Below are 21,090 nucleotides of genomic sequence, written 5' to 3'. Positions count from 1 at the left end.
GGCCTCGACCCTCTCTAGGCTAACAATATTTATAATGAAACTTGCAATATTAAAGAAACATTAAATGTTCTACACGTCCGCCGAACCGCTGAGCAGAGCGAGCAGGAAAGGATGTAGCATCGCTACATTTGGAAAATCTCCGCTCAGGAAATCACAAAAATAAAAAGACAGAACAGGAACCAAAAATAAAAAGTAACTTTTAACATCCACATTTCCTCAGCGATGACACAATGAGCTCAGAGTTCTTTCTTTACAGCTCCTTTGTCCTCCAAGGCTGTCCGATACATCTGGAAACTCGCCCAGAACTGCTGCTGTCCTCACGGAAAGTTTTAACCAGGCAAGGACTGTGGTCAGATGTCTCGTGACCATATTCAGCAAGGTCCTCTCATCACAATTCTTTCACTTGAGGCCAGGCTGCAAACGGCGGCCATGTTTTTCTAGGCCAAAATAGACCATCTTAATTAAAAGAGACAAAAACAACGTTACCACAGCATAATGATTAAACAGTGTTAACCCCACTAATACCCTTATGTGTATGTAATTATCTAGCTTTTGCAACACAGAAAAGCATTAATTCAAAAGCGTTTCGTGCTTTAAAATAAACAGCACTCAGCAACGTTTATTTAATAAAACATGCACATTGTCAATAGGCAACACATACGCGTTCCCACGTGTAGTTCTCTCTTGTTAATACGTACATGTTGATAAGTAAAAACACTTACACAAAACAAATAATTAATAATTAATGATTATTAATGTTAATTATGACAAATAGACAAACCAGAGCTTAAAAACCCTATAGATTTTCATCAGAAAATCCTGCTCCAGCAATCCCCCCTTTGGTGATTTTATCACCAAATAACCCAAAAAAAAAAAATTTGTGAAATTTAGTCCCATTTTAGGAGAAATTGGAAATGTCTTTTCCCTCCTTACACAACACTACACACCAGACACTCTTTCATCATCCCTCTTTGTTTCTAAGTAGACACTCTCCCTTAATTCTTCTAATTCAATTTCTTGTGGTTCTCTTTTCAACCTTTTATTTCTCTTTTCATTATTTCTTTTAATTAATTTCTTTTTCCCTCCCCTGTTTTTACAACACAAACACACCAATCTCAATATCAATAAAGCAACAATTATATAAGTTAAAGGAAACAATATCTTACCTATAATAGTACTACCTATTTTTGCAATAAAACTCTTAACAGCTATCACCTTATTAGCTAATTTAGTCCAGATACTTTCAGCTTCAAGTGGTACTAATTCTTCATGCAAATCAGTAATATTTTTGATATAGACCTTCAGGTCTTTGCTTTCGTCTGGAATGTAAGTGCAACGATGTTGAACTTTCAGCATTCCACAAACTCCACCCTCCTTAGCCAATAGAATATCAAGAGCAAGTCTATTTTGCATAGACATGGCACGTACGGCAATTAGTTCCGTATTCACCAAAAGAAACCCTCCAGCGGTATTTGTCGATAAGCAATCCACCACTGTTGACAGTTTCCGAATCCCATAAGCATTTAAAGAAATTCCCACTGCTGGAATTAAAGCTCCAAAAATGTCACCCACTATTTCAGACCAAGTTTCCCTCTTGAAGCGCATTAGTAAATTAATATGTTCTACATCTTCTATTCTATCTATATGAAAGATCTTTGGAAAAACCAGGCCCACATAACACGTGCCATACCAATGGTCAGGCAACTTGTAATAAGCCTTGTTCCCACAAACATAATACACTCCTGGAAAAATTGTATCTTCTCCACCTCTGAAACCCCTTCCTGTTGCAATGAAGTATGTATCATGACATTCACTAGTCCCAACAAAATATGTATCATATTGGGATTTCCCTCTTGTAATGCACAGCTTACCCTTCTGTGGTGCATCTAAAGCTAAAGTTGGACTAGCTCCATTTCTCAATTCTTTTCCCATCTCAATGTCCCAAATTGTCTCACTCACTTTATATTTCCCTGCCTTTTCATGCATACTCAATCTCCTTTCCTCCACCATGTTCAGGAAAGCTTTCTCCTCTTCTTCCAAACTACAAGTTAAATTATTCTTAAAAATGTAATCTAATGTTAATTCTTCTTTCTCAATAAAAATCTCACCAAAAATGTTAGCTTCTTTAGCTGGATTCAGCTCTTTGTTCATTGGCAAGTGCCCAAAAATACTATCTTTGTTAGACATCTTATAATCTATTTTCCCTAACAGATAAAAAACACTACTTAATACACTACAAGAAATTCCATACGTAGCTGGTAAATGGTGATAAGTAACACCCTCTGAAACGGATGCAGGTAATTGCATACAAACGTAGCAATCCCTTACTTCCATTGTTTTCACATATTCGTATAACAATTTTGAAAAAACATTACTAGAAAAATCATTAATTGACCTATCTTTATGCATGTAAGTATTACTAATTCTAGTTGGAACTACTTTTTGCAAATTCTTTTCTACATGTGTCTCATTCTCAGTATGTATCTCAAATGTACCTATTGAAACTCTAAATGTAACTAATAAAGCTAAAATACCCCATAGTAGCATTAATAATCCAGTACAGCAGCAGCACATTCTACACCATCTTCTTAAGAAGGCACATCTACTTTGATCATTCTCTATGTTAGCCATTTTACTACTTTGACCTTGTCTTTTGACTTAGCCTCTACTACTCCACTACTGTAATTTCTCAAACTTTGGATTACTTCAGACAGCTGAATTTCAGACTTCCTCCTTTTCACTTTCTCCAAGTGATTTCTTCAGTTCACTCAATTTGGATATTCATCACTTTTCACTCCTCCTTCTTCAGCAACATCAAATTGTATCAGATCATCAACAACATCCTGTGCATCTGACTCTTCTCCAATGTCAGTCAGGATAACTTTTAAGATTCCAACAGATTCTTCCTTTTCCTCAACCACTTTTCTCAAGATCCCCTCCGGATTGTCTCGATTCACTGTTTCTTCTTCTCCTTCTTCAGACAGTGCCACATAAGACCATTCCGGTGATCTGTACTTTTGGTTGGGTCTTCTAATTCTTTTTATTTCCTCAGGTTCTCTTGATTCCTTTTGCTCCTTCCTTTTTACTTCGTCTTGACTCGACACTTCATTCACTTGTTCAGCTTTCGATGTTTTCCCTCTTATCAGTCTGTATCTCAGCCTCTTTACTCTGTTGTTAGGCCAAAAATCTCCTCTTACGACCTTTTTCGGTCTTGTTTCTGTATTATTTCTTTCTCCAATCCAAGTTCTCTTTCTCAGAACTCGTCCCTCTGATTTTCCATTCTCACTTTCATCCGATTCTGTTTCAAATGCCTCTTGTTCTTCAGCAGTTTTCTTTCGCTCCACAGTCTTTTTCACCACTATTTGAGACTTCCCTACTTCTTTCCCTCCTCGGGTCTCCGACACGCAATCTTCTTGCTGTCTACTTGTCCCTTCACCTAGCTTATTAGAAGTGTTCCCTACACCTCCTCGGGGGTCTTCCGCAATCTGTCCCTCTCTATCTTCTTCTGACCCTACTTCTTCAGATATAATCTCAAGTGGTTCTTCAATCTCCTCCTCTTCTGATTCAGGAGTAATTTCTGTGGAACTGCTCTTTTCTTTTCTTTTTCCTCCACTGCTTTTTGGAACTTCAGGCTCTCTTTCAGAATCTGATCTCCTTTCTGAGATTCTCAATGGTTCTCTTGAAGCCTTTTCTGCTTCTTTTCCTGAACCTTGATTTTTCTCACTGGTTCTGAGTCTTCATCATCACTGGAATCTGACTCTTCAAAATACTCTCTACCAGTCCCATCCTTTGGGTTTGGAACTCTTAGAGTATGACTCGCATGCACCCAGTTTTTCACACCAGCACACTTCACTGCAGTCGTCGTAGTTAGAATGACTTGTCTAGGTCTTCCCCACCTCGGAACCAAGCAATTTCTTCTTCTGTGAACTTTAATCCTCACCCAGTCTCCTGGACTCAGATCATGAGCTTGCTTCTTCTCAAGTGTAGTAGCTTCTTCTCCAATCTGGTGAAACACAGAATGAACTGCGTCAGCCAGGCCTTTACAGTAATCCAAAATCATGTCATCAGTTATTGTCATCAACTTATTGACAGGTACATATGCATGTCGCATTGCACGTCCCATTATGATTTCGTGCGGACTTAAACCAGTAGTTCTATCTGGAGTAGATCTAACAGTCATTAGTACTAGAGGCAAGACATCCGGCCATTTCATGCCAGTGGCTAAACACATCTTACCAATCCTGTTCTTGATTGTGCCATTTATCTGCTCAACAACACCAGAAGCCTCTGGTCTGTATGCACAATGTAGCTTCTGCTGTATGCTCAATGCTTCACAAATCAAACTCATGAGTTCATTATAGAAGTGTCCACCTCTATCAGACTCAATCGTTACCGGAAATCCGTACCTAGGAATCAACTCTCTTAACAGTAACTTTGCCACTGTTACTCCATCATTTCTCCTAGTCGGATAGGCCTCAACCCATCTTGAAAACAAACAGACTACCACTAGTACATACCTCAGTCTGTTCACTTGGGGCATTTCAATGAAATCAATCTGCATTCTTGTAAAAGGACCTCCTTCTCTGCCTATTGTTCCCAGACTCACCACTGTATTTTTCCCAGTGTTAAATTGCTGGCAAATCAAACATCTTTGACAGATACTTTCTGCAATTGTCCTGAACTTTGCATTGTACCAGGTTTGCTTAAAATACCTAATCATCGAATCCCTTCCCAAATGTCCCTGGCCATGATACATCCTTGCCATTGCTGACAGCATGGAGTTCGGCATTACTGGTCTGCCATCTCTATAGACCCAAACATGGTCTGTCTCTCTTGGGGCACAACCTGCCTTAATCCAATCTTTCTTTTCTTCCTCCTCTGCCTCATCCTGCAACTGTTTCACTTCATCCCACATCTCTAAGACATTAGTAAACATCACAGAACAAAAAGACATTTCACTTTCTCGTTCCCGATTAATGGACTGGTTATTCTTGGCGCAATATTGAGCAATGTCATTTGCATAACGGTTGCCCACTGTCACAAAATCATCTCCTTGTCCATGAGCAGCACATTTTACAACTGCTAATTCTTTAGGCAGCTGTATCGCCTCAAGTAATTTCCCAATCACTTCAGCATTCTTTATTGGAGTCCCACTCGACGTCAAGAAACCTCTTTGTAGCCAAAGTTGGCCAAAATCATGCACAACTCCAAATCCATACTGACTATCAGTCATCACAGTCGTTCTCAAATCTTTCCCAATTTCACAAGCTTTTGTCAATGCCACTAATTCAGCAACTTGCGCAGATTTCACTCCTTTCAATGATGATGCTTCCATTACTTCTGAAACCTTACACACTGCATATGCTGCACATAGCACACCCTCATCATTCCTCAAGCATGATCCATCCACAAACAACACATGATCACTCTCATGCAAGGGAAGATCCCTTATGTCTGGTCTCGGTTTTGTACAGTAATCAAGCACATCCAAACAATTGTGATCATCTTCTGTTTTCACACCCACATTTTCAATATCCGGCAACAATGTCGCTGGATTCACATTCACACATCTCTCAAGAGTCACATTTGATGCTCCCAGAATGACTTTCTCATATTTAGTCAACCGACTATGTGACATGTACTGAGTTCTGCTTCTTGTCAAAAGAATTGCCACATTATGAGGTACGAATACCCTTACAGGATATCCCATTATGATTCCCTCACTCTGTTCTAGGCTTCTGCATGTTGCAGCCACAGATTTCAGACAACCTGGTAAACCCACAGCTACAGGGTCAAGTGTCGATGAGAAGTACGCAATAGGCCTTCTCAGTAATCCATGCTTCTGAATTAACACTGAAAGTGCACATCCATTTCTCTCACTGCAGTACAATTCAAATTCTTTTTCATAATCTGGCATACCCAAAGCAGGGGCTTCGCACATTCTGCTTTTTAACTCTTCAAATGCTGCCATTTGTTCTCCATCTAGTTCCAATGGGTCTGTCATCTCACTTTTTGTCAGCTTAATCAGTGGCTTTGCTATCAACGAAAAATTAATTATCCACTGACGACAATAACCCACCATTCCCAGGAACATTCTCACTTCCCTCTGGGTCTTTGGGGCCTTCATTTCCCTGATAATTTTGATCCTGTCATCAGTCACTTTTCTCAGACCTTTCTCAATATTGTGTCCAAGATAATGTACCTCTTTCTTGCAGAATTGCAATTTGGCTGGAGATACTTTTAACCCTCCATCTGCCAGATGATTCAGTAAAGCTATAGTATCTACTTCACAAGCTTCACGTGTCTTTGATGCCACAAGTAGGTCATCAATATACTGCACTAATACTGAGTTTTCAGGCATGATCAAACTCTCCAATGACTTTTTCAATAACTGATTGAATATTGAAGGACTCTCTGTATACCCCTGTGGGATACGACACCATGCTAAAATACGCTGGCCAAATCTAAATGCAAAAATCGGCTGGCTGTCATGATGCAATGGAATTGAAAAGAAAGCATGACACAAATCAATCACTGTATACCACTCAGCATCATGTGGAATCTGATATAAAATCACTGATGGATTTGGCACAATAGGACAACATGCCACCACAATTTGATTAACTTTTCTCAAATCCTGTACAATCCTGAACTTCCCATTAGGTTTTTTTAGCCCCATTATCGGTGAATTACACGGACTACTCAGTAGTTCTCTCAGAACTCCCTGCTGAATCATTTTGTCAATTATAGGAGTTATTCCCTCAATTATTTCTGGTGTCATTTTGTACTGAGGAATGTTAGGATAAGTAATTCCCTCTTTCACTGAAATTTTCACAGGATCTACATTATTCATCAATCCCACATCCTCTCCAGTAAAATCCCAAACTGTCCTTTTCACTGTGTCTCTCAGCTCTTGAGGCAAATCCTCCGGATCAAACACAGCATATGCACCAATTAACCCACTCTCTCTATTTTCTAGAGTCATTCGGTACAAAACATCCTCATCTGGTGTTTCAAAGCTATTCCATCTGGTGTACAAAAAATTGTACAATTCATTTTACAGAGTAGATCCCTACCTAACAGGTTCACTGGACTTGTGTCACAGACGATAAATCTGTGCATGTCTGAAAATTTCCCTATTTGTACTCTTACTGGTTCAGTAAGACGTGTTCTGATTTGTGTATTGGCTACACCAACTACTTGGATTGCTTCATCCGAGAGAGGAAGATTTCTAATATCTATTGACCTGACAGTTGATCTTGTCGCACCTGTGTCTACTAAAAAAGTAACACCTTCTTCATTTATTTTTCCATCCACAAATGGTCCTGCCTGGTCTATTTCTAGAGTTGCACCAAGTATGCACTCTTCCTCCTCTCTTCGGCACCGTCAATAATCACCCTCAGACTCACTCCCTTCATTCTTTAACAAGTACTGTTGTACCTGGTTAGAACGCTTTGGTTTGTTTACCTGCTCATCATTGTAGAATCCCGAATCCGGATTATACTTTTGTGATCCTCTATTCTGCGGCAAGGGCGGTTTTGGCTCTTGACTCTGCTGTCTCACAACTTTCTGTTGTTGCTGCTGTTGATTATTCCCCTCGTTCTGCACCTGTTGATTTAAGGATTTTCCCTCATTATTCACTAATGGTGGATTGGTACACTCAGATCTCCAATGTCCCAGTTGGCCACAGTTGTGACATGGGAACTTTTTTTTAGCTTCCTCAAGATTCCCCTTTCCTTTCCCTGCATACCTAGGTCTATTCCCTGCATTATTTCCTGCATTATTCGCCTGTTCCACCAACTGTGCTTCCTGTCTTTCCGCAACTTTCACTTGTGCCCACATTGCTTTCTCTTTCAGCTTTCTCTGTTTTGCTTCAATCTCATCACTGAAGTATTTTGCATGTCTCAGAATCTCATCTATTTTCTTACTCTGCCAATCCACAGTATGCTCACAAATTCTTTCACTAATCTCAGGTCTCAGGCCATATACAAATCTGTATACAAAATGACTCAAATCCTTGTCACCCAGGTGTTCATCTCCACTGAATTGTTTAAATGCCAGTATCAGCCTCTCGTAAAAAGCATGAACTGATTCTTTTGCTTCCTGATGTGTTCGATCTATTTTAACCCAGTCTGTTTCTTTTGGAGGTACTTTATTTTTCAGGTATACAATCACCTGCTCATATTTTCTCATTACTTCTGGATCTGGTGCTCCTGTTCTCTGATCTCTTGGATATTCCTCAGTAGGCCAACTCACAACTATTTTACACTCAGCCCACAAGTCTGCTGGAACAATTATATCAAACAGACTATTCAGGTCAATCCACAGCACTTTTGACAATTTCACAAACCTGTCTACCTGCCTATACCACTCGACGGGCTTTTCTCTCAATCGAGGGAAATCATTCGTAAATGATAAAATATCCTGTCTGGTCCATGGAACATGTACATATCCTCCTCCAGGTATTTCTCTCATAGGATAAGTATCCACTGTTTTTTCCTTTTCTCTCACAGGAAATGCTGAATAAGTCCTATCCCCTGATTCTTCTCTCTTTTTGTACCACCTATCCTTCCACTTCTCAACATCACCCCATTTTCGCAATAAAGCGATCATCTCTTTAATCTGTCCTGTTCTACCAGTTCCATTCAAATTCTCAATATCTTTATCTGTGAAATCCATCCTGTAAGACTTCTGCAAAACTTTCACTTTATCAATGTCAACTCCATAGTCATTTGCTATTGCTCTTAATCTGTCATGTGTATTTCTCGCTCTCCAGGTGATATTTTTACACATAAACAATAATTCACCATCATGATGATTTTTTAGAATTTCTGTTGGAACTGTCCCTGCAACAAGCTCTTCTAATTCTACACGTAACCTAGCAACATCAATTGCTTGTGAATCTTTATCCCTCTTTTGAAGAACTTTCATCCATTCATTCAAATCTTCAGCTGTTATTTCAGTAGATTTTCTCACTGGAACCACTTTCTTCTGCGGTTCTAAAATCGGCATCCCTGAACAACTAGCTTCACCAGCATCCAGTCCTGAATTAGACTGTACCTCTAATCCTTCACTACATGTGTCATGTCTGAATTTTCCTGCCCTTTTTCCTGAATCTCCTGAAGGACCAGCCAAACTTGTTAATCTATTCCCAACATATGGAATAACCAAACCATTCTCACCCGTCCTCTGCTTATCAAAAACAGGCATAACCGGACCTATGGTTACGGGTACCGTAACAGCGTCTAGATTCTTTGTCAGTTCTTTGATCTTTTCAGTCAACTCCGATGTAGTTCTGGCTAATTCTCTTGTATTTTCGCCACTGCTTCTATTCTCTCTTTCCCTGAAAGGATTACCACTTCTTAACTCAGGTGTCACATTTTCTGTCTCAATGATACGCACTGTATCTCTTATCGGAGAAACAACTGGTGTACTCTCTTCTGGTTCCGGTCTATATGGAGGTGGTCTTTTGTAAATCATGTCATTCAAGACCTCATCCTCATATTCATTAACTCCATATCTTCTCACTTCTGCCTCAGGAACCCTTTCTGTTCCCTCTTCAACTGTTCTCATAGGATATAATCCCTCTGACATACTAGCATCTTGCCATCTCGTCATTCGATCATGATGAGTTTCACGACCATGTCTCCTCCCGAACATATACCTATAGTTGCCTCCAGACCTCTGTTTCTCTCGCTCATGTACTTCCTCTTCCCATTCCACTAAAGCCTCGAACTGTGTCGGCCTTGGTCTTGGGTCAAGACATAACATCTTTTCCCGTAAATTTTTCAACACGGCCAGATTAAATGAACCATGTTCTGGAAATGCTAAAACTCCATCTTCTTTGGTATACCTAACCCAATTCTCCAATCATATACAGGTATGATACCCATATCTCGCAGCCATGAAGGATGCAGGCGTTTTCGATGGCGGTAACAATTCACCCTCTCTCGTTTTAACATCTTTATCCTTGTCGAACCAATTTATAATCTTTCTGAACAAAGATTTTTTCTTTTTCTCCTCTTGGTAATACATTTTAACGCTTACCAAAACTTTCTAATCCCTTCCGTAATACTACTGCACAATATGATTTTTTCAACCAATAACAGCGCGACTCACACTAACGCACCAATCCTGGAACGTTACGTCACTAGAATAGCTCTACCAATCCTTGCGCGGCTCACACCAACGCACCAATCTCAGCGCGAGCACTATTCTGATCTAACATCCAATCAGAGCGCGGTCTGTTTGACGTCAGCAGTCGCTGCAGTCGCTTCTGTCTCCTTTCTCTTGTCACTCGTCTACCCCTCCTTTACAAAATTTCTCAGTAGACTCCGTGTCAAATTTCTACAAAATCTATTAGTTACAACATATAAACATCTCGATTGTCTGCCTCGCTAACCACAGAATAGTAAAGAAAATCTATTTCACAAGAATCAACGGGATTCTTTCATACATTCCTTAACTGCTTCCTCTAGGACTTGTCCAAAGAGTCTTACAATCAACTAAATGTATAAGCATTCACGCACATTCATACAAGAAAATATAGTACATACACACAGAATCCTGCTTTTCCCGAGAACAGCGAACAATCTGCTCTACTACAGAATTATAACACACATTAACCAAGCAACTTACTTCTACCCAGTTTCTCAAACAAGCTCAGAGAATACCTATTACTTCTCCCGCGATAAGCTTTAACGGCGAACCTTACGGATCCCTGGGACTTAAAACCAGAGTTTCACAGATAACCTTCACTACCATACGCACTCCTTATATACCAGAAATATCTCTAATAGTAACATACAACAATGTCACTGATTCCGAATCCAGACAATGTGACGCGCAACTTCGATTGTCACACGTTTTCTTTTTCCTGCATACATACAGGACCAACAATCCCGTCTTTCCCGAGAGCAGCATATACTTCCCTCTGCCCTACTACGGAACTGCTACTAGCTCCCAAGTTCCAGAAGCACTACATATAACTCAACATGACAACTCCAACATATAGTATTAGTACATATACCAAAATCAATCAATAATCAATAATCAATAAGCTAATGTACAAGCAATCTAATCAGATCAAGACAATCATCAATAACCATCATCACTCTGCTACCAGGAACTTGATGCAGATTGGGGTGTACAAAATCTCCCTACTTCCACGGATAGAGTAATTTCACAGTTACACGCACATACACTCACCATACACTAGGGCCCATTTCACTAACATACACTCAAATACTCCACCAGCATTGAACCTGTGGAAAGAAAACTCCTAAACACCCTACATCTACACACCGCCTCTCATTCGTAGAGGTATTCTCACACCTAGTCAGTATTGGAAATAATCAATCACACTTTCATTTACTCACCTGTACAGTTATACACATACCACATCACTTTTGCGGCCGCTTTGATGTTCTCAGTGAGCAGCGCGGCCACTGAGAACATCAAAGCGGCCGCGAAAGTGCACACCATTTGTCAGCCTGCGTGCCTCTCTCCGCCTACCCCCCTCCCTTATCCCACTTCCTGCTTGTTGTTTACGCGTGCTTAAGCGATCCGCATTTTAGCAGCCCTCCACCCATCGTGTTGCTCCCCTTCCCCCACGCATTCCCTCCTCGTCAGTTTAATTTTCCTTTTCCCCATCTTCCCGCCTCCCTTTGTTCATGATCGCGATCAGTTTCGATTTCACGGGCGGCCGCATCACTTTTGATTGTTTATTTCATGCCGTCTCTCCGTGACTGTTGCAGCCCATCTCTGTTTCTCTTCTGCAGTCTTAGCTCGAAGGCTTCGCTCTGCAATGTTTCTTCCCACCGAGCTGGCTGTATTCTTCTATTTTGCCATGTTTTTTGTGTGATGAACCCACATAATCGTGGCAGAAATATACATTGCATTTGCTGTGTCATGCGGCTTTTGTATAGCGCAACTGTCCCTGTTTCAATCACTGATTTGCTCAATTAGATATTAAGCAAACGGCTGTCTACTGGGTGTGGCTTATCCCGATGGAAGGGGCTCAGTAGGGGAGGGAGCAGGCCTCGAACACTTAACCTCATCTGTTGTCTCCCCTAGTAAATAGCATGTGCGCGAGATTAGCTAACGTTAATTACCAAAAACACAGGCTGACACAGAGCCAACACTGTCATTGTGTAACCAACGTGAAAATATACCCCAAGGGCCCTGTGACTGTTCCGGCTCCCCAGAGTGTGCCATGCTTTTTACACCTCTGTATAAATAGGAGAAAATGTGTTCATCTGAAGGGGCAGCTCGAAACACACATGGAATGGCTGCATTTTCTACGGACTGTTCATTAGATGCAAGGCTAAGATTGGTCAACTTGTACTAAGCATCCCTGTCTCGGATGATTTAACAAGCGTGCCTCATTTGTTTTTTAGCTTTTACGTATTTCCTAGGGACAACTTAATCTGTCTCGCCAGCCACTTATTTTCATAAATCATAAACAATCATACTTAAAATAGCCACTAATACATACATACAGGGCCTTTCGGTCAGCCCTCTTCATCCATTGGTCTGTTCAAGTGCCATTCACAAATGTGCTGCCCTCCTCACAGCATTCAACAGGATGCAAATGGTCAGCCCACTTCTTCCATTGGCTTTTCCTCCACTGTGAGAGTGACTGTGGGACTTGTTTCTGAACAGCACACCTGCAGCCTACCTAACAAAAGCTAAGAATGAGAAGTTGAATAAACTGTGCTTACTGTGGACAAAAATAAAACAAGCAAAGGCATAGCCAATAGGTCTCGTCTTTGGGACCTTATAAGTGTTTAGTTATCCAGCACAATATTCTTGTTGCAACAACATCAAGTGTTGCATGGCTAAACACGTATGAGGTCCCAAAGGCGAGACCTATTGGCTATGCCAATGCTTGTTTTTATAGGGGCCTCGAAATGGGTCTCTATCGGCTATGTTTTGTGCCCTGGAACAGTCGGTCAGTTTTTATCCCCGGACTGCAGTGACAGCAGGCACATCGATGTGCGTGTGTTTACACTGCTCACTTCTCACGAGTGGAGAAGTTTCGGCATGACCTCCTGTCAGGTGGTGAGCCTTGTGGGGGAAGGGAAATCCTTTAAAGAGAGTCATTTTCACTCTGGATTTCCCTTCTCTTTTTGAAACGCAGGAGCAGCAACATTGTCTTGGGGTCACCAGGGCTTTAAGTGGAAGCTTTTTCAATGTTATATACAAGCCATAGTTGCTGCTCATTTATCTTATGCAACTAACAACCATTGACAAACCCAACAGTCCTGAATTCCTGTAGGTATGATGTTACTTGTTGTATCATATATCTTGATGCAGTGATAGAAACAGCAAAATACAAGTCGGGCGGCACACTATGGTAAGCACAGATTTTTAGTTTACCAGTTTTTAAGCCACGCACTTTATTACATTGGCACACGCCCCTTTAGGCCCCCCCCCCCCCCAGTGTTTTCACCCCACTTGACTTAAAGCCCTGGTTACCAGTGAGTCTGTGCTTCTTTTCTCGCAAAAGGAAGTGCATGGCTATGTTGCAAACACTTCCCCCGCGTGTGCCTGGATTGGTTACTTTAGTACTCCAACTCTAGCACTACAAAGATCGGGAAGAGACAGGCTGTCAGATGGTGCGCAAAGCTCCTGTAACTTGCGACTGATCAGTGTCTCCTACAGCGCTCAGTATGCGCATGCCCAGGAGATTAGTGTGTTATATATGCGCGCCTGCAGCAACAAACATGATTTCATTTCATCCTATTGACGGCTCCGGACACAGGAAGGGAGCTGTGGGTCTGAGGTTGGATTTCGCATGCTGATCGGTTGTAGCACCTAGTGTGACCGTCACAATACGATCCCAGGAGAAACATGTATCCGCAGGATCCAAAAAAGGCGAGTCTTGGTTGTCCTGTACACAAGCTGGGAATTTTCACAATATTTGTGTGTGTAGAACAGTCGCATCTGTATACAAGGGCCACAGAGTGTAGCAATTCTGTAATTAGGCAACCTGCGCGGTTCCTAATTATGCATGGTTTGATTTAAGTTTGTGTACCAATAAAGGGGAAAGCGTTTGCCTATTTCCAATGTCCATAGTTCACACTGCGCTATTCTACATGTGCATCTACCTGATTATATAGTTCTACTATAAGAGCCACGTGCGGGGACAGACAGACACACTATACCGCCTTCTTCACAACTCTAACAGTAGTCAACATCAAGATGCACAGCATTAACAGTTATCAACTATTTACAAGTATCCAGCTATGGGCTAAAAAGTACATTTGGAGTATGTATGTCTGTTTTTGATACTAGCATAGCGCGAAGGAAGCGGAGGGCTGTAAAGAGTCAAAGGAAAACATACCATTTTTTACTGAAAGGTAACTGGTTCCTAAAGGTGAAAGTAAGTAGTGTCACTCGAACGAACTGAGGAACATCCGTTCGGTTTAGGATTACCACCTGACGAGTATTTGACCAGCTTGGCCTGTATTTATAGGTCTGTTGGCACAGGTGGTAAAGCAACATGTACCCATACCCTGAGTGGCCAACTTCATGCCAACTTGGTGATGCAGCCATGGTGACCTGACTTTGAGTATGGCCCTATTGTGACACTAATCTAGCGCGTGTGCAGACGCCTATGCCTGCATCTGGTGATGTTAGGTCCAGGATTTGTTCTGTCAGCTGCAGAGGTGCAACACTCTTAACCTCACAGTGGGAATGGCATGACTGTCCATGCCCTGGTTGCGTCACATAAAGAGGTGGTGGCTGTATAGCATGGTTTGTGCCTCAGTAGTATGACCAGACCTTTTTAAGGGAGAAGCAAGACCTCTCATGTCAATTTCCGCTCTTACATGAAACCCAACCCTGCTCTGACATTGTCTGTGTGAGCCGAGTGCATGTGTGTGCAGTGAGTGTATAGCATATCTATGGTAGTAGATCTCGGTTTTTTGTGAGAGTCCGAGTACTAGGATCAGAGGGATCCATTTTGAATGTCCTTGGTTTAGCATGGCTCAATATGGAGGCTGGACATGGCTACCCCAGACAGTTGAAGTGTATTGCTTGTGGCTGGTGGATGCAGTTCCAGACATTGAAGGAAGAAGACTGGAGAACCAGCTACCTTTAGAAATTCAGTGAGGACATTATTAGCAAAAGCATTCTGTTTAGTTCATCCTGAGCACGGCCATTTGGTAGGGGTGACCTACATTTCTAGGCAGACCTGCCTTTTTGCCAGTCCTTATTTACTGCTTCAGGAAGGGTGATGGCAGCCAGGTGCAGAGATCTCACACTCCATTGTGGGTACTCCTTCTTAGTGCCGGCCCATTGCACAAAGACTGAATCCGAGGGACAGACGTAAAATGACATTTGGAAGGGGAACCACTCTAAATCAGTTCTGAAGCATTAGACAGTACCAGATCCACTGTCAGAGAAATGTGTATAAAAGGGGGATCTAAACCCCTCAGTATGTTCCAGTCCACGTTCTTCATGACCAAGGAACAGAGTGCTCTAAGGAGTGACCAGGGATAGTGTCTGCATTGACAGCTACTGTTCAACAGGTGAAGGGGCAACACCTCAAATATTCACTTCAGTCTTTTGGAGGAGCTGAGGGTCTGCCTAGTACCTAGAAGATTGTCTGGCGGCTGAGACGGGGGAGAAGAGTATCTTGCCCTGCAGGAAGACAAACTGTCCGGTAGGAGCTCATCATTTCCTGTTACGTGGAACACCCAGAAAGCAAAGCTAAAAGCGACCTGTGCTGTGAGGTTGTCCATGACCTCTCTGAGTAGTTCCCTTCTAAAGTGCACCCAAACTTTGCAAATATGAGCACCACCATGTTATCCAGATGCCCACTGGAGAAAAGGAACTACATCCCCGCTGAAGTGCAGCTCAATTGGACTGGAAGTCTGCAACTGCTGAAGACCCATAATCGCTGACAAATTGGCCCAGAGACTGCAGCCGCTCTGCCTGGATACAAATTCTGCACTTGTATCTCCTACCGCGGCACAGGACATAATGCCCAGACTTGTCCATCAACTCCTGTTCAGAAGGCAGGTCGCTGCTGAAGCACCCTCGATGAGAAACTCTGCTGTGAAGAATGTGTAAGCTAACTGCATCTGCTGCATCACTAAATCTACAACAACCACCAAGCAGGTCAAGCGGTGCTTGGTCTGTGGATAAACACACGTTGAGGAATCTGGTGTGAGGACTAAAGACTATTTGCTTGGGGTGAGGACTGTTGAATTGAGTTGCACATCTCACCAGTTGGGTAAATAGGTGTGATCTACACCTATGCTTGATTAATGCCAATGCCTCCATCATCCTGGAGGAAAGTAGGATGATACTAGAACTGGGGAGCGGATACAGATAGGGATATAGTGCCAGATCATAACTGAGATTACAACCCTGTATGTGGAGTTCCTATTTAATTGTGTAGTATTCTATTTTGCTGAGAGATTATGGTACTTTATTTTATAAAAAGATAAGCACTGGGCTGGACAATACATTATTGTGTCTGCTGGGTAAATGTTGAGTTCCAAGCTCTTGTGACCCCAAATACCGCCCTCAGAAGCCTTTGGCTGCCTGGCTTGCCACTCTAATAGTAGATTTAGAAAGGATTGTATTTAGCAAATTTTGCTGAGTCATAGGAGGCCAGACCACAGGACTTCACCGGCAAAATACCTCATCCACCAAGGTTGAGGCGCAGTATCCCCTGCCTTCCATGTGGTTCTGGAACTTGGTCGAACAATGTCAATGCCAGTGAAAACTTTGGAAAATCAGTAAAAACTGGCATTTTTCCCCTTTGAAATGTATTTTTGAAACCACTAACAATAGAAGAAATTACTAATTTGATGCCAATGACCGCGGTAGACGTGGGGAGAGGATGTGGCTTAATGGCTAGGCTGGCTGACTTTGAAGCTGGGGAACCAGGTTCCAGTCTGGCAGGAGGCACAAACATTCTGTGATTCTGGGCAAATCACTTAATCTTCCTGTGCCTAAAAATAAATGTGTCCGTCTGTAATGCAAATGGTGCTCATGTACAGCGCTCTGATACCTTTGGTTCGAGTTTGCGCTATATAAAACTGAAACAAAAAAAAATTCGATGAGATGATAAAAAAAATCAAAGTAAATGTTGAAAGAATAATATAGCATGAAAACTTAAAAAAAGTAGACACTTGGTCTAGAAAAGCAGCGTAGCGTAGCACTAAAGTGCACAAAGCAGCTCTTCCTATCATCAGAGGAGGTCTTCCCTGTTGTTAGATTTCTTCCTACTGCATCAGTTACTCCTAGGAATTGTTAGTCACTATGCAGAGCTCGGTAAAGAGTTCTGTTAGTCCTGACATCCTTGATGTGATACTCCCCCACACTCTTTCATTCACTTTCTTGTTTTTCCTGAACTCGTTTTGTTGTCATTAGGACTCTGTGCACTTTTACTCCTGGGTGGTGTAATTAGATCATGGTTTAAATGAACTTTCATTGTACTACTACTTCCCTGGCTACAAATGTATCTTACTCGGTTCGCACAGTCATTCCTCTTTTCACAATAATATGAGTTATATCTTCAAATGCTTTTTTGTGTGCTTCAACAGTGGCATAAATCAAAATATGCACTTGAAATACTGGTACCATGGGAACCTTCTGAAGAGTGCATCCATTAACTTTTGAAAACCTAAGTCCAATCCAAAAAGGCATTCTTAAATATCTGTAAGCGCTATTAGTAGTCACAAGAATGGTATCTAAACAGGAGTCACAGTCTACCTCAATCTGGTGATAAACTGCCTGTAAATCAATGGTCACGAAAACCGTAGCAGAGCCACATTTGCCTATAAGTCCAGCATCTTGGGGAAGGATGACAATCAATGTGGATGTTCAACTGTAGGGACCACAAGTAAGCACAGAGGCATAAGTCATCAGATTTATTCTTGGTAACTTTTTTTGTGGGGACCCATAGGATTTACTGCAGGGGGAAAGAACGTAGCGGGACCTGCCGCGAAGTCAGGCCTACCAGCAATGCACCTTGGGTGGACAGATGAGCAGGTTGGTCCCAATCTTCTCTCTGGTTCTCAGAGCAGTTTTTATTTTGTGTATCTGAGGCCCTTTTGCACCACCACCAAGGATCCAGGACAGGAGGGTCACACTTGGAGGGTTACGACTCACTCAGGGTGAGCTCAGGTGTCGATTCAAGATGGTTGGAGTCTTTTCTGTCCCTGAGTCTGTGATCAGGAGTCCAGCCAACTAACGTTTGGAGTCAGTCTGGTAGTCCTGGGTTCAAATGATGAAACGGGGCTCAGACAGGAGGGTAGGCCTCTGACGGTTCAAGGCAAGCTGCAGGCAGCAATTAGTCCTTCCAGGTGCGGCAAAGAAGTATTGTGGAACAGCAGGTCATAGCAGCAGGCAGTCCTCTGAGAGTCCTTCTTTGGTTCCAGAAAGTGAAGAGTGGGTCTGAAGCTCCCATTTTTATACCTGTACCTTCTTTGAAGTAGGAGAAGTTTCTAGGGAGTTCCCTTTGAAATGCTTGAAGATTCTTGACTTCTCTGTTCTGGTCCCAAACTGACTGCATGAACAATGCAGGGGTGACAAGTCCTTTGTGTGATGGCAGAGCACAGCCTATTCAGTTGCAAGTTAGTCTGTTCATAACACTGCACTTCCATTCTACCGGTGATGACCCAGGCACACCTAAGCTCTCTATTGTCTAGCTGTCTAGGAGGAATATCCAAAGTCCAACTGCCAACTACACCTAGTCATGTGACCCAGAGACAGGCTAAAGGCACTAAATGGCTAAGGCAGGAAAATAGCAACTTTCTAAAAGTAGCATTTTCAAAATGGTATGTCAAAATCCAAATTTATCCTAAAAAAAGGTTTTTCATTACTATTCCAAAGACTCTAAACATGAGCCAATCACCTGTTTCCATTTGGAAGTTATCCTTTATAAATGTAATAAGGTAACTCCAATGTAATCATATAGGAGAGGTAGGCCTTGCAATAGTGAAAAACGATTTTAAGAATTTTTCACTATCAGGAATTGGGACTTGGTCTCCCTAGCTGCAAGTCAGTGGTGGTCAATTGATTGTGGCTACTGACTAGCCAGGATGGGCCTCTTCAGCATATGTGGCCCTGGTGCTGTAACAGGAAGTCAGCTTCTTGGAAATCACCTCTTCTGTCTGGGACTCGGGAATTACTTTTCCAGAAGTCAGGCACCACAGGCACAGTCCTTTCTCTGCTAGCCAAAGGATCAGCAGGTGCAGTCCAGTGGTTGGTGCAGCCTCTTTTGCCAGGTCCGGAGAACAGCAAGATAGTTCTTCAATTGCCCTCTCTCCAGTACAGATGTGATCTAAGGTCTTGTGCCAGGGGTCAAATTTATGCCCAGAAATTGTCCTCATGGAATGGTCGGTTACTAGGCAATGGGCTACAAGATCCCTTCCCACCTGATAACGATTTCTTGTAATGTCTGGCTTCTGGCAATGCCAGAGTGCACTATTTTGCCCACTCCCAATATAGCTGAACCCTTCTTCTGCTGTGTGAAGCTTGGTAGCCCACCCTAGAGGTTGGGCTACATGCTCACGGCAAAAAATGGTTTGACAGATGTTCTCCCTTCTCTGTCCTTACCGTCAACCTGTTTACCTAAACAAAATGTAGCCCCTCTTTTCTGTATCCACCATTTGCCCTTCACCAGTAGCTTCCCCTTTGAAGCACGCCTTTTGGGTTCACACCCTGTGTGGTTTCCTGCCAGGGACAGTTGACATCTCTTCCAACTGCAGGCCTCTATTTTTCCCTCTCCTGGAGGGCAGGTGGTTGTCTGTGTCCAGCATCTGCAAATGGCCACCGTAAAACTTTCTAAATTTTGCATGTACTTAAAAGTTACATTAAATTCAACTTCGGCATCAAGTAGGGTTTAATGTGATTATTATCTTGATACCTTGGTATTTACATTAGTAGTCCCATTCTGAATTTTGCACTGCTTTTAACCCTGAACTCACCAAAGAGACTACTGGCCTGTCGACAGTAAAAACAACAATGTGAGGTTTTTACTGTTAGGGCATTTACAAATATTTGCTACTTTTTAATATACAGCACCCAGTCTTACAATGTGATAGGTCTGCTGTAGGGGTGACATATATATTTAAAAGGGAGGTTTGGGCATTGCCATTAGTTTAAATAGCAAAGTTGAGTTAGCAGTTTACTTTGTCACACTCAGTATGGCACACAAAGTGTTGCAACCCTGGGGGAGACACTTTAACCTACAGTCCCTGGGTACCCCAGGTACCATATACGAAGTACTCATAAGTAGGTTAATATATGCCAATTAGATATACGCCTATCAAATAAATGCTGTTTGGGTCACAGCACCAGCACTGAGTTCTGGTTAGCAGACCTCAGTGCAGTCTCAGAGAGGAAAACCAGCAGTGTCTCTTCAAACAAAACTTTGGGGGCGATAATGCAAAAAGAGATATTTCTTTACAGGGTGCACTTGAAATGGACAGAGCAGGATGCCTAGACAATTTATGTGGATTCCATGCCTGTCTGTTGAAGGACTCTGCTTTTGTCCTACCAGACTTCTGTCTCCAGGCTTGCTGTCGGTACAGTGCCTCCTTCAAACGAGATTTTAGTGTTAGATGAGGGAGGAAACTAAGATTACAACTCACACTGACGTACGCCTGGAATTGTCACCAAAATCGGGCTAACAGCTAGTTTATAGCCAAAAATTGTGTTGTATGTTGATGAACTTGTATGTGATGGACCTGCTCAAAAGGAAGAAATCCATCTTTAGGTCAAAACCCTTACTTACCCGATGGGGATATGCATTATCATCGAGTCCCCTCCTCACACCCGGACTGTGAAGTCCATGGTGTGAGCTACAACTCCCCTAGTTGGGAGGAGCAGAGGTGTTTTGATGAGCGATGGAATGTGGTCCGTGAGGGACAGTGTGCAAGTGAATATACAGTGTGGTGATAGTTAAAACTACCTCCAGAGGGCCATAATAACCTTATTCCTTAGGTCCACTGGGATAGATCTAAAAAGAGGACCGGGGTTATAAACCATATATACTCATCTCAATGGTCAGCATGTTTCTGCCCGTGAGTGGTCCCCAGAAGGGGTTCCAGGGCATTCATCAGG

General features: G+C 42.3%; 1 protein-coding gene across 2 annotated transcripts in view; it reads left to right on the top strand.

Moving 5' to 3' along the window:
* Positions 1-13,715: 13,715 nt before the first annotated feature.
* Positions 13,716-21,090, top strand: part of LOC146866754 (uncharacterized) — a 102,912-nt gene continuing 95,537 nt past the window's right edge. Inside the window, exon 1 of one of the 2 annotated variants that reach the window (XM_085601193.1) lies at positions 13,716-13,878. In XM_085601193.1, the coding sequence (XP_085457319.1) occupies positions 13,855-13,878 (24 nt within the window). In that variant the 5' untranslated portion in view covers positions 13,716-13,854. The remainder of the gene's footprint in view (positions 13,879-21,090) is intronic. The other variant, XM_085601199.1, reaches the window with a different exon arrangement.

Source organism: Triturus cristatus, chromosome 1_2 (assembly GCF_964204655.1).
Source record: "Triturus cristatus chromosome 1_2, aTriCri1.1, whole genome shotgun sequence".
In the NCBI taxonomy this organism is placed as follows: Eukaryota; Metazoa; Chordata; class Amphibia; order Caudata; family Salamandridae; genus Triturus; species Triturus cristatus.
The sequence above is the reverse complement of the archived record's forward strand: the minus strand, read 5'-3'. Positions and strand labels throughout refer to the sequence as shown.